The 13,166-nt window shown below is 40.5% G+C and overlaps 1 protein-coding gene across 1 annotated transcript; it reads left to right on the forward strand.

The window, feature by feature from the left end:
* The first annotated feature begins 9,565 nt into the window (after positions 1-9,565).
* Positions 9,566-11,554, forward strand: LOC148376432 (forkhead box protein Q1-like). The gene has a single exon (XM_088347098.1). It carries the CDS (start codon positions 9,613-9,615, stop codon positions 10,297-10,299), a length of 687 nt encoding a protein of 228 aa, XP_088203224.1. The 5' UTR covers positions 9,566-9,612; the 3' UTR covers positions 10,300-11,554.
* Positions 11,555-13,166: the final 1,612 nt, after the last annotated feature.

Genomic DNA, 13,166 nt, shown 5'->3' on the forward strand with positions numbered 1-13,166 from the left:
TGTATTTTTTGCATTGCAAAAGATTTTAAGTGAGAGTTGTGTACTTGGGTCTGTGCAAAATAGAGAAAACAGAAATACACAGGATTTTTAATCTACCTTCAAAATCTGTTTTTATTTTGATCCTTTAAACGCACTGTAGAGTCGTCCGAAGCTACTGTTTATGCTTCGGGAGGCTTAATCATCTGGAAATCATCTTGACAACCACTGCGACTAACGGCCGCCTCACACGCACTCAGCTTTTGTTTGTATAGACGGCAAGAAGCCTGGAGCAGGCCTCGGGCTACTTCGCACATAAGTGGACGTCTTTACGGGGTTATTTTTAGACGCCGTGCAGAATTCGCTACCCCGGTTTACATGACTGAAATGTTTTGCGACGTTCAAATACTTTTTTTGTGTTGCAACGTGAGGCGTGTCTTAATCTGTTATGCAAATATCTCAGGATGTGTAGACCGTGCCACGGCAACAAGTCCGAATTGGAAGCACAAAATAAACAAGTTGATTTCAAAGTATCTCATGTGCACATCTTTTTTTTAGCTTTGTTTATTTAACATTCGGCTTAATAAACAATACAGCCGTAAATGTGTAATTAAAACTTCTGATGAGTCAAGTCAAGTCACATTTATTTGTATAGCCCTTAATCACAAAGTGTCTCGAAGGACTGCACAGACCACAGAAAGGTTAAACAGGAAAAACAAAACAAGGGAGCTAGATAGCTAGCTAGAAATGAGGCCAAAAATTAGCTTGATAACCAGCAAAATAAAATAAAATGTTAGCTAGATGTGTCATGTCCTGCACGGTTGTCATGGCACCCAGCTGGCCCCGCCCCTTGACACCGGCTGAGACGCATTGAACTGATTGCCTGTGGAGTACTTAAATGCTCCTTTTGGGACTGCCCGTTGCCAGACCATTGCTTAACCTTGTTGAAGACCTGTTCATGCCTGTTTGATCTGAGTAATGCCTAGTTTGTGATTTTGATTGCCTTTAAACCAGTTTTGTTTTGTCTTTGGACCGTTTGTCTGTTGGACAACTTTTGTTTCCTAATTAAAGTGACAGATCGTCTACGCAAATGAGTTCCGACTTCCTGCTTCCCGGTCCGTTTCCTGACAAGATGTCATGGAAAAAAATTGTATGTCATGGGAACCTGTCGTGGGTTCAAATCCAGCTCCAGACTTCCTGTGCGGGGTTTGTATGTTCTCCCCGTGCTTGCGTGGGTTTCCTCCGGGAACCCCGGTTTCCTCCCACATTCCAAAAACATGCATTTCAGGTGAATTGGCCGGTCCAAATTGTCCGTAGGTGTGAATGAGCGAATGAGTTGTCTGTCCCTGTGTGCCCTGCGATTGGCTGGCAACCAGTTCAGGGTGTACCCTGCCCACTGCCCGGAGATGACTGGTATGGGCTCCAGCCCCCCCGCGACCCTAATGAGGATAAGCGGAACGGCTAATAATAATGTACCAATATAGCTAGCTACAAAGATAAAAAGGCAGCCAGTTAGATAGCTGCACATTTTGTGCTGATTTGCTTTATGAAACACATAAATTATAATTTATTTTGTTTCCTGTAAAATAAATCAGTAAAAAGATTAATACATTTTTCAATACACAAATAGATTCTCATTCTGCTTTCTAAATTAATTGCTTGAAAATAACTATCAATACTTGTATAGATTTTTTTCTGTCCATGAAGGCTATGAAATTGAATTAATTTATTTGAATTTCTAAAATAACAACTTATCAAGTCAAGTCGAGTCACATTTATTTGTATCGCCCTTAATCACAAGATTTCTCAAAAGAGGATACAATTACACCATCTCCTGATCTTAAACCTACATGAGGGCAAGGAAAAACTCAAAGCTTCAGCGCGAAGAAAATAATAAACCTTGAGAAGGGGCCTCACAAGTGATGATCCCCCTTCCAGGATGACCAGGGTGAAATAGACTTAGCATTGGGTAACAGTACTGTCATGATTACCGATGTGAATCACCTGTGCCCGCTCCTGTGCCAACTTCCTCGGGCTCTGATTGGCTCCCGATCAGTACTTGTACCCACTCCTGTCTGTCCCCTTTTGTCAGTCCGTCTGCGAACCTCATTTAACACTAGGCAAGCCTTTTTCGACCCTGACTCCCACCTATCCCGCTTTTTGTTCCGGTCTGTCCCCCAGCTTCAACCCGTTTTTGATCCTGACCACGTCTACTCTCCTATCTTGGCTTACGACTCACTTCCGACCCTGACCACGTTTTTGCTCTCCTGTCCCGGCTACTGACCCGTTTTCCGTTCCCGACACCGCCATCTCTCGACACGCAAGTTCCACTTCCGCGTTCAAAGCGACCTGTTTCCTGCGTCCAGCAATCACCGGATTGTGGGCGCAACCTTTTCCCTTTCTTCCAATGAAAATTATAAGAGATGCAACGCAAGTGGGTCCTGTCTCCGTTCTGGTCGTGACAAGAAGAGAAAACATGGTGAACATCAATAAACGAAAACAATATGTAATATGTTGAAATGTGCCCAAAATGTTCATGGGAGCAATGACCCAGCTTCCCATCTCTGCCGGCTGGTCAATGCAGGCATTGAAATGCTTCAGGAAAAGGAAATTATACCTTTCAAATATTTAAGGGACAATAATATTTCCTAATATTGTTGGTTGGTTGGAACCCCTCACCACTAGGGTCGTAGGGGCACCATTTCCTGTGGTGTGTCTTGTGCAAGTACAGCCTGGTGGTGCCAATACGCCATGTAAAAATAGCGACAGTGTTTGGATATACGATACCTTAAAAATTAAAAATGAGAATAGATATCGTAAATCCCAGACAACCGATGATTAAAATTCGCATGCACAAATTTAATTAAGGAACCCACTTTTGTTTTTGTACAAGCCTCACTGGATTTTAAGCCGTATGTCTAAATAACACGAAAGAGGAACGCCCATTTCTTACATTCATTTCTGCTTATCTTCACCAGGGTCAGGGGGGTGCTGGAGCCCATACCAGACATTCTCAGTCAGTGGGCAGGTGACACCTTGAACGGGTTGCCAGCGAGTCGCAGGGCACACAGGGCTCATTCATACCAAGGGGACAATATGGAGTCACCATTAAACCTCCCATGCATGTTTTGGGTATGTGCGAGGAAATCGGAGTGGCCGGAGAAAACAGGCAGACAAGGGGAGAACATGCAAATTCTGCACAGGGAGGCGGTAGCTGGATTTGAACCCAAGACATCTCAACTGTGGGGTTGACACACTGAACCACCGTGGCGCCCGTCCATATATCTAATGTTTATAATGTTATTAATTTGTATGCACGTATACTACATAACATGTACTTACTATGTTTTATTTTGTTACTAATGTTTAACACATATGTACAATTTTAATGATTTTATCTGGAGTACGTGTGGTTTGGAATGCATTATCTAATCATCATTGTCAGGAACAGAACGGAGACAGGACCTTCTTGCGCACATTTCTCGTAGTTTTATTGGGAAGATGGGAAAGGATAGTACACACGATCCGTAGATCGCCGGTTGCGGGGAGCAGGTTGCTCACACGCGGAAGTGGTATTTCCGTGGCGAGCGATGGCAGTGTCGAGAGCGGAAAAAACGGATCAGTAGCCGGGACGGGGGAGCAAAAATCGTGGTCGAGATCAGAAAAGGGGTTGAAGCCGGGAAACAGACGGGAATCAGAACAGGAGAGAGTCAGGGTCGAAAAGCTTGCCTAGCGTAAGCTGAGGTTCGCAGACGGACTGGCAACCGGTGACAGGAAGATGGGGGTGTAAAAAGTAACAGGTAGCCAATCAGCGTCCGAGGCAGTTGCCGCCAAAGGAGCAGGCTCAGGTGTCTCGCATAAGTAATCATGACAATATAGGCTTCTATCCCCCGCCATATGACAATTTCACCTCAGAACAGAATAAATACCTATCCCAGTTCTCAATCCCAACTTGTTCCACAATTAGGTTATCCTTTTTCTCCTCAAACAGCCACAGTCGATGCCGGGAGAACTCATTTGGAGAATCATGTGTTTGTGAGGCCTTTTACGAGTCATGGCTGAGATCAGCCACCCTGCAGGATGGGCTGTGAGTTCTGAGCGCTGTGCAGAAATGCTTGCATGTGATCTTGCACAATTGTGTTCGGAGAAGCCCATCAGTGTCTGTTTTAGGATTGGTTGCATTTCAGTGTAACTCTACTCAGATATTGCTCAACACAACCTATGACCGATCACCCATCGATGGTTGAGAAGATTTTTTTAAATTTTTTTCACCCCGTCCAAACTCAAAACAGAGATCTTGAATACTGTAAATCCTATTAAGATGCATGTAGAGTCAAGGCACAGGCATTTCATTTATGTACTTCCAAGTTTTAATTGAATGACATCAGCAGAACACTTTTAACCGTGCAGACGTCTCGCCAGGTTATTATTTTAATGGCTGATGGCAATCAAGTGGTTGTGGTCCATTTGTTAGTAGTTGGCAGTACAGATGAGTTTTCAACTCATTTGCATAAAGTATGTCCTTGTGACATTTAGACCTTGTGCAATCAGTGTGACATATATTATAAAACTCCACTGCGTGGGAAAAGGAGGATAATAAATCATAAAGTGAACATTTGTAGTATGATAAGCATAAAAAAATCAAAGTCATATTAATTATGTTTGCTTGAAGTTGTTTACGAGCATCATCTCAAATAACGTTTGTGTGGAGAAATCATAACTTGCTCCAACTGAGGAAAGGAGGTTGTTCCCTGAGATCTCACAATACAAGGCCCCAGTCATCCCTTCTTTAATGCAGTGCACTCGTCCTGTCCGTTGTGCAGGAAAACACCCCCAAGGCATGATGCTACCACCACCATGCTTCACAGTAGGGATGGACTTCCTCAGATTGTTTTCGCCATTCTTCTTCCTCTGAACACACTTAGTGGAATTATGACCAAAAATATATATTTTGGTCTCATCTGATAGCAAAACATGACTCCTCAGTAGGGCAGCGTCTGTGTCGTTTAAGCAAGTAACTAGTAACCCAGAGTGCATTACTGCCAATTTAATTGTCAAATTTTACAATGATTTATTACCACTGATAATGCTCAAGTGTCTAGCCTGTGACATTTGGTGACAGCTGCAATTAAAACTACTAGAACGTAACCGTAAAATAAATGTGCGCGCACTTTGCTATGTGCTACTCTTGCGGAGGATTTCTTTATTTTTCATTCTCTAAAGCGGTGTTTCTCAAACTTTTTTTCATTTGAAAGAAATTCAAGTCACGCCGCCAGTTTATTTTAAAAAATATTTCCAAAACAAGTTTGATGTATCTTTTTGTAAACCTTAAATTGACATGTAGACTAGGTTGAAGTAGAGATTATCAATTTTCTTATCATTTGTGGTCACCGTGGCTCAGAATGAAATGAAATGAAAATGAAATGATCTGCATTTATATAGTGCTTTTCAAGTCAATGAAGACTTCCCAAAGCGCTTCACAATGTGCTTCACATTTACCCATTCAAACACACTCACACGCCAATAGCAACCATGCAGCCATGCAAGGCGCCAATCTGCTTACTGGGGGCATTAGGAGTTCAGTGTCTTGCCCAAGGACACTTCGACATGTAACAAGGAGGAGCCGGGATTCGAACCTGCGATCTTTTGATCCCAAGACGAGCCAAGACTACCTCCTGAGCTAATCTCGCCCTAAGGTGGTACACGTTATTTGTTTTTTTGATAACTTTTATATTTTTCAACCTGTTTTTCAAGTTATTCTATGTTTTGAATGGGCAAGAAACTGCCAGTGGAACTCTTTTTTAACTTATTTTTTTCTTTATTTTTCAACAAAATAAGAAAATAATTCAAAATAAAACAATCAAAAACGCTCACAATTAAATCAAATAATATGCTAGGTTCCAGTTTTAAGCACTTATTCTAATATTTAGTTGTATAGCATTTCTGTAGTATTTTTGTTTCATTTCTGTTGTATACCTGTAGTAGTATTTTTATAGTATTTATGTGGAAGTACTTTTCTAGTAATTCCGTAGTTGTATTTCCGAAGAATTATTGTATTTTATAGTATTATTAAAGTGTCACGAGGGGTGGTGGAACTGGAAGGAGTGATCGGACCAGAACAGGAAGACAGAGGCAGGAAGGGAGAACTCAAAAGCGTGACGATCCAAAAGTTTTATTTAACAAAATAAAAGTTGTCCAAAACTCTGGGACATGACAAAACAAACAGTTGATTCTTCCAACTCAACTAAACAGGACAAGGCATAACAGAACGGACAATGTTTTAAACTAAAACAGGACAAGGCATAACAGACCGGGGAATGTGTAGATATAATGAGCCAGCACCCGCAAAACCCACAATCCAGCCTTAAATAGCAGACACGCGATTAGTTGAACTGCTTCAGCTGGTACCCAGGGGGCGGGGCAGACCGGTCGCCAAGGCAACCATGACATAAAGTAGCATTTCTGTACAGTTTTTGTAGTATTTCTAAAGTATTCCTATTTTTGTCGTTTAATTATTGTTGTATTTCTGTAGTAAATTTGTAGTATTCCTGTAATTGTATTAATGTGATATTTCTGTAGTAGTATTTTGAAGTCTTATTGCAGTTGTATTTTTATTGTAAATTTGTGGTATTTATGTAGTAGTATTTTGTACTATAGTGCTGTTGCAGTTGCAATTTTGTAGTATGTTTTTCAATTGATATTTAAAGGGACAGTGAGTAATATTTAGTGCCGCCTAGTGGTACAAAAACTCAATTAAAAAGTCCTTGATTTGAATAATAACTATCGTCCCAATATTAAATTTATAGGTCGAGAAATTTGAATTTCTTTTACACAGCGGAATCCATACCCAGTAGTCTCAGCCATGTTGATCTGTCATCTTGCTGCTACGCTGTGCTCATTTGGCACTGGTTTTCCTTACCATTATACTATACAGTGCCATTTGGGAGTTTTAAGTAGTACCTTTTTAGTAGACACAAAACACAAAGCAAAGCTGTCTCCCAAAATAACCCCCCCATATTTTCAATTGGTAGTAGATTATTAAAGGAGCTGTACAGAATTTGAAACTTTGTCGCTCTATGCCGCCATCTCATGATTGCAGCCTCAATCAGTTTATTAATAAGTATGACCATTTCTCAGACACGGTCGAATAAAATCTTCTTTATTTGTCTTTTGGGGGTTTTGGTTTGAGTTTGGAGTTTACTAGAAGCAGTGTGTTTCTTACTTTCACCATTTGCATGCAACACTGACAAATATAAATAATGAAAAAAAAACTGCAGGCATGAATGTCACTCTCCAGCACTCCCCCATTCCTCCTACCTAATGTGTTCCATCCCAAACAGCTCCGCTAAAAGTAAAATTAAAGCCGTGGAACATAAAACATAAGGGCTCTTTGAACTCAGATGGACATTGTTAAGAAATGCTTGATTGAGATAATATTCAACTTTTTAAGTACACCTCACACGACGTGCCCCACCTTTAATAATGGGAATTGCAATCATTATTCAGGGGGAGCAATTGGCTGAGGTTGACAGGAATGTATATGTGTATGGTGTAGGTATTTATTCATGTACACATTCTACATGTGGTAGGATCGGTCCTCCATACCTAGAACTAGAGGTAAGATACCGCCTAAAAAAATCCAGCCGGCCCAACCCGTCCCGCGGTGTATAAGCTTGAACTCGGCCGAAACCCAACCGATTAACTTGATTTGAGGTACCGACCCCGTAGTAAACCCAAAGCTTTACTTTGATGCATGCTAAAGTGTTCGTACTACAAAACTGTGCCAAAAAGAAAATCTTTCTCTGCAGAATACAAGATGCAAATAGTGACATATTTGCTTGAAACGCAGAGAGAAATTTTGTAAATCTTGCAAGCTCACAAGAAGCGTAGACGACATATGACGTAAGGGACGTAGAGGTGGAAAGAGGAATCCGCGCATCTTTAACCGTGACACAGAGGAGGAACATTTCTTTGGATTTCATGATTTGGAGTTAAACTGATAGTTAGGTAAGCATGTACTTTATGAGATGTTGGTGCCGAACTCTAGGGTGTTAGTCAAGTACAGACGCTCCCCTACTTAAAAATGGTAGATATGAAAAAAAATTTGGGGTTGTCAAAAAATATTCGGATATTGATGTAAGTTAGATTTTGTATTGTGTACACCTTTTACAGAGTACAGGATATTACTGTAGTGCTTTTTTCTGCCGCTACCGGCATATGGCGCTGTGAGAAGTCACTTAGCATCCACCCGGAAGAAAAAAAATCTGCTTCCTCTTCCTAGTTCGTGTATAAACATTCTATACTTTATCTCCAACGTGCTAAGAACTTTGACATTTTCATTGTTTAATATCTTGTGCATCCATTCAATATGGTTGGTGCAAAGTGTAAAGAGGAGGCGAGCTGTTTCATTTTAAATGAAAGTGGCATGAGAAATCTTGATGCTGTTGAGAAAATGGTTGGATCGCTTTTTTCGGCCCCTTTCTTCCACGAAGGAGGAAGTAGCCTAACTCTTGAAGCTTATCTTCCAAAAGTAAGTTAAACTTCATTTTATGACATTTTTGTTTTTAGTACCAAACAATATAGGTTACTTACTTATACAAGCCTTAAACATACTTATATAAACCTTAAACATACAAAATATAGCACTGAAGCAGCTTACAAACAAATTCAACTTACGAACGATCATCCGGAAGCTATCTCATTCGTAAGTAGGGTAGCGTCTGTAAAAGTACTGTTACTTCAGAAAAATATTACTCAAGTAGAAGTAAAAAGCAGTCATCTAAATAGTGACTTGAGTAAAAGTTAGTGCATGCTTTGCTGATCATCCTCAGAGAAGAAAAAAACGTCGAGAGAGAAGCCTGACCCAATTTAATCATCTTACCTCTACCCAGCACCATGGGCGTAGCCAGTCGGTTTTGTGAAGTTCTCGAGCACCCCACAAAATAAAGCATTTTAAAAGCTTATTTTTTCCCTAAGCTCAGTTTACCTCATTATCATCACATTGCGATAGATTATCTACAAACCATTTACTGTTTCAAAAAGTTTTGATTTGATACTGATTTTTATTGTAATTATTATCTTCATGGTAATAAACAGCTTTTGTTTGATAACACAGAAGTAGATTATACAGTTGTGTTACTCGTTTAAATGACTGAAATAATATTTTAGTCATTGATAGATTTTTTTAAGTGGCTGTTAGCTGAAATAGGGAGAGAGATGATTAACTTTTTGACTTTAATAAGTCCCATGCTGCTTCTTCTGTATGTGTGTACTAGAAATGAGTAAAGACTGAGCATGGTGTAGTAATAGTGTATCTGCTGTGGTGTTCACACATGGAAAGTGACACTCCTGAACAGTGTTGAATGATCTTAAATCAATTGAAATGAAAAATGTTTTTAACCAGCCTGCACCCCTCAAAATTCCGAACCAAATATCACCCAGGTTGTAAAACACTTAGAAAAATCCGCCTCGGCTTAAAGGATGGGTAACACCGCTTCAATGATTCATAAGCCCCGCCCAATTGGGTTGTCCCCGAGGTGAACTATAAAACAGGTTGAAGGTGAGACACTCAGGTGTGATTTTACGCACAGAGAACGCAGAAAGACTGACAGGGGAGGGAGCTGGAGGAACGACATTATGAATTTCGGGATCGCCTGTGAGAACTACCGCAAGCCGGACTTTGGAGAGGCCAACAACAGGTCTGCAGAACCGAGAGAGTCTGAGGAATTGGGTTCGGACGGGGATTGCGCGCCGCACAGCCCGATCACAGCCGTCAAATCCAAGCCGTACACGCGCAGACCCAAACCTCCTTTCTCCTACATCGCCCTCATCGCCATGGCTATCCGGGACTCCCCCTGTGGACGCTTGACTCTAGCCGAAATCAACGAGTACCTCATGAGCCGGTTCCCCTTCTTCCGCGGCAGCTACACCGGCTGGAGGAATTCGGTGCGCCACAACTTGTCCCTCAACGACTGCTTCCATAAAGTTCTACGCGACCCTGCGCGACCCTGGGGGAAGGACAACTTCTGGATGCTCAACCCCAAGAGCGAGTACACGTTTGCGGATGGCGTTTTCCGGCGCAGGCGCAAACGCATCAGCGGCAAACGCGAAACCGAGGACGCTCCACCGTGCGCGGTGAAAAAGTTCTCCAGTTCTTTCACAATAGATAACATTCTCAGCACGCCGTTCAGAAAGGACTCGAACCGTGAACACTATGACGTCATGACGCCGAAGCCCGCTTTGTTTTACGCGCACCCGAGCGGCCTCGTGGAATTTGGACCTGCGCATGCGCCTAATTGTGGACTTCTTTTGCGATCTTGGTAGTACTTCAGTATTTACTCGGCATATTTTAAAGACGGGGGGAACAAATAAAAGTCTTGTAAACTGCTTTACAGTTTGATTCTATCAGTACGAAATCTGAACTAATAATTCAAGGGTGGCCAAACTACAGCCCGCAGGCCACAAGCGGCCCAGGAGGCTTTTTAACCCGGCCCGCCAAACGGAAATGGTAAAACGTAAATTACTACTGTTATATAATTATATAAATAATTTGTATAATTTGTATCATTATATATTTATGTATTTATATATTGATATATATTAATGGGTGCCAACATTGTCCCTTTGTGTGTTTGCTACAAGAATTCTACAACCAAAGTACTGCAAAACTAAACAGCAATTTCAGTGATAGAAATAGGGACCTGGCGTATTATTTTGCCTTCATGCTGTAAAGAAAACCAATACCTACAAAAATTGTACTACTGTAGTACTACAACCCAAAAATACGCCTACTGAGATACTGCAAAAATACTATACAATCATAACAAAACTAAATATCAAATTTAGTGCTTAAAAACGATGAGCTAATCTATTATTTGCTTTCATTTGGACAAGAAAAGAAATACTACAGAAATCCAACAAAAAACTACTACAATAATACTATGTGACAGAAATACTACAAATTACTATATGGAAAAACTACGGAATTACTATACAATTGAATGTGATATTTAGTGTTTGAAAGACAAATCCAACAAAAAATACTACTAAAGTAATACTATATTACAGAAATACTACTAAAATACCACAAAGCTAAATAGCAAATCAAGTCCTTAAAAACGGGGATTTAAATTAATGTTCTATTTTACTTTCATTCTGAAAAGAAACAAAACATTACAGAAATACAACAAAAATGCTACTACGGTAATAATACAGAAATACTACTTCAGGCGTATTACATATTACTACTTCTGTGCAGAAGTACGACAAATATACTACTAATGAAATAGTACACGTTCGCGTTTTCCCGCGCATGCGCAAACGCATCAGCGGCAAACGACACCAAGATTGTTGAAAAAAAAATCTCTTGTTGTTTACAATATATAACATCCTCAGAACGTTCAGGGGGGACTTGAACCACGAACACCATGACGTCATGACACCGACGTCTTCCTTGGTTTACGCCCACCCGAGCACCCTCGTAGAATTTGGACCTGCGCACGCGCCTATTTGAGAACTTTGACATTTGCTGAGCATGTTTTTCAAAATGGGAGACACAAATAAAAGTATTGTAAATGCCTCTCATAGTTTTTCGTTCATTGTGAAATCTGAATCTATAAATGAACTCAACGAGCAATGTTTTGAGTATATGCTCTACGCCATTTATAGTGAAATACGGTAAATCGGAATTATTTGGCTTATCATGATATGTCGCTGACATAGAACGTATGTATGTGTGCGTTTGTTTATACGTGTGTGTTTGTGTGTGTTGCATAATTTATTGTTTATAGCAGGAATCTCCAACCTTTTTCAAACTGAGATCTACTTTTTGTTACTTATTAGCGAAAAAGACTGCTTGTTTGATATTTGTTTTTTAGAATAACAACTTATTGTGTTATTACTATGTTGGTACTATGATATTACCAGGATCATTACTGGAAGTATGGGTAAATAGACTCCCTAAACCACACAAAAAATAATTTTACTACAAACCCACTACTGATAAGAACAGGTCTGCGGGGACTCCAGGTGTCGTCAGGGGGCACCACGTTGGAGACCCCTGGTTTATAGTGATATATGGAAAGGCAAATGTGTTATGAAGGGTAAAATAAGTAAATAAATAATTTATTTGAAAAATCTGTTACCATTTGGATATTTGCTCACAGTGGATGCTTTGATTCCATCCATCCATTATCTGCACCGCTTATCCTCAGTAGGGTGCTGGAGCCCACCCCAGCTATCTTCAGGCAGTGGGCAGGGGACACCCTGAACTGGTTGCCAGCCAGTCGCAGGGTACACAGAAACAGACCACTCACTCGCCCATTCACACCTAGGGACAATTAGGACCGGCCAATTAACCTGATAATGCACGTTTTTGGAATGCGGGAGGAAACCGGAGTGCCCAGAGGAAACCCATGCAAGCACGGGGAGAACATGCAAACTCCACACAGGGTGGCTGGTAGCTGGATTTGAACCCATTAACTCAGAACTGTGCTGCACACGCGCTAACACCCGCGCCGCCGTGCTGCCTGCGTTGATTCTGATTTATTTATTTATTATTTTTGAATACGTACCCGGGAACCTCATCCAACTGCTTCACTTATTAATAATTACAATTCCCCATTTAGTGCTAATTAACATTACAAACTCAACCCAGCGCCTATTTTCCTGTCAATTACCTGTAATACGTTTTTTTGGATCAATTCAAATTGTGTGCGACGTAAAACATTTTTTAAAGGATTTTTTTAGACATACTGCGTATAGCAACATTTAGTTTAATGCAAGTGGGTGAAACTTTAAGGAAGATGCTGAAATAATTGTTTGTGTTGTTTAATTGGTAAATAAAAATATCTTGTTTGACACAAATTGCATTCTAAATATTCTGCCTTGCTGTGAATACATAGGTGCGGTGTTGGGTTTGGAAGGTTTATCATCGCTTATTTAGGGAAATTAAGGGGAGAAATTGGCTGAGGTTGACAGATATACAGTATGGACTATTGAGAATAAAGACTACGATAATTTGTGTAAAAGGGTTTATTTACCAAATTACCAGCGCGGCAATTATTTCAGTATTTTTCTTGGATCGTTCCCACTTACAGCAAATTCAGTATTGCGTATTATACGTAGCAGTGTATTAAAACATATCCCGTGCAAATATTGTTATACGGTGTACACAAATTGAAATGATCAAA

Source organism: Urocampus carinirostris, chromosome 1 (assembly GCF_059441175.1).
Source record: "Urocampus carinirostris isolate Australia breed hairy pipefish chromosome 1, RoL_Ucar_1.0, whole genome shotgun sequence".
Lineage (NCBI taxonomy): Eukaryota > Metazoa > Chordata > Actinopteri > Syngnathiformes > Syngnathidae > Urocampus > Urocampus carinirostris.

Coding starts and splice junctions, on each gene's coding strand:
- LOC148376432 (XM_088347098.1), top strand. CDS start 9,613: ATGAATTTCGGGATCGCCTGTGAGAACTACCGCAAGCCGGACTTTGGA.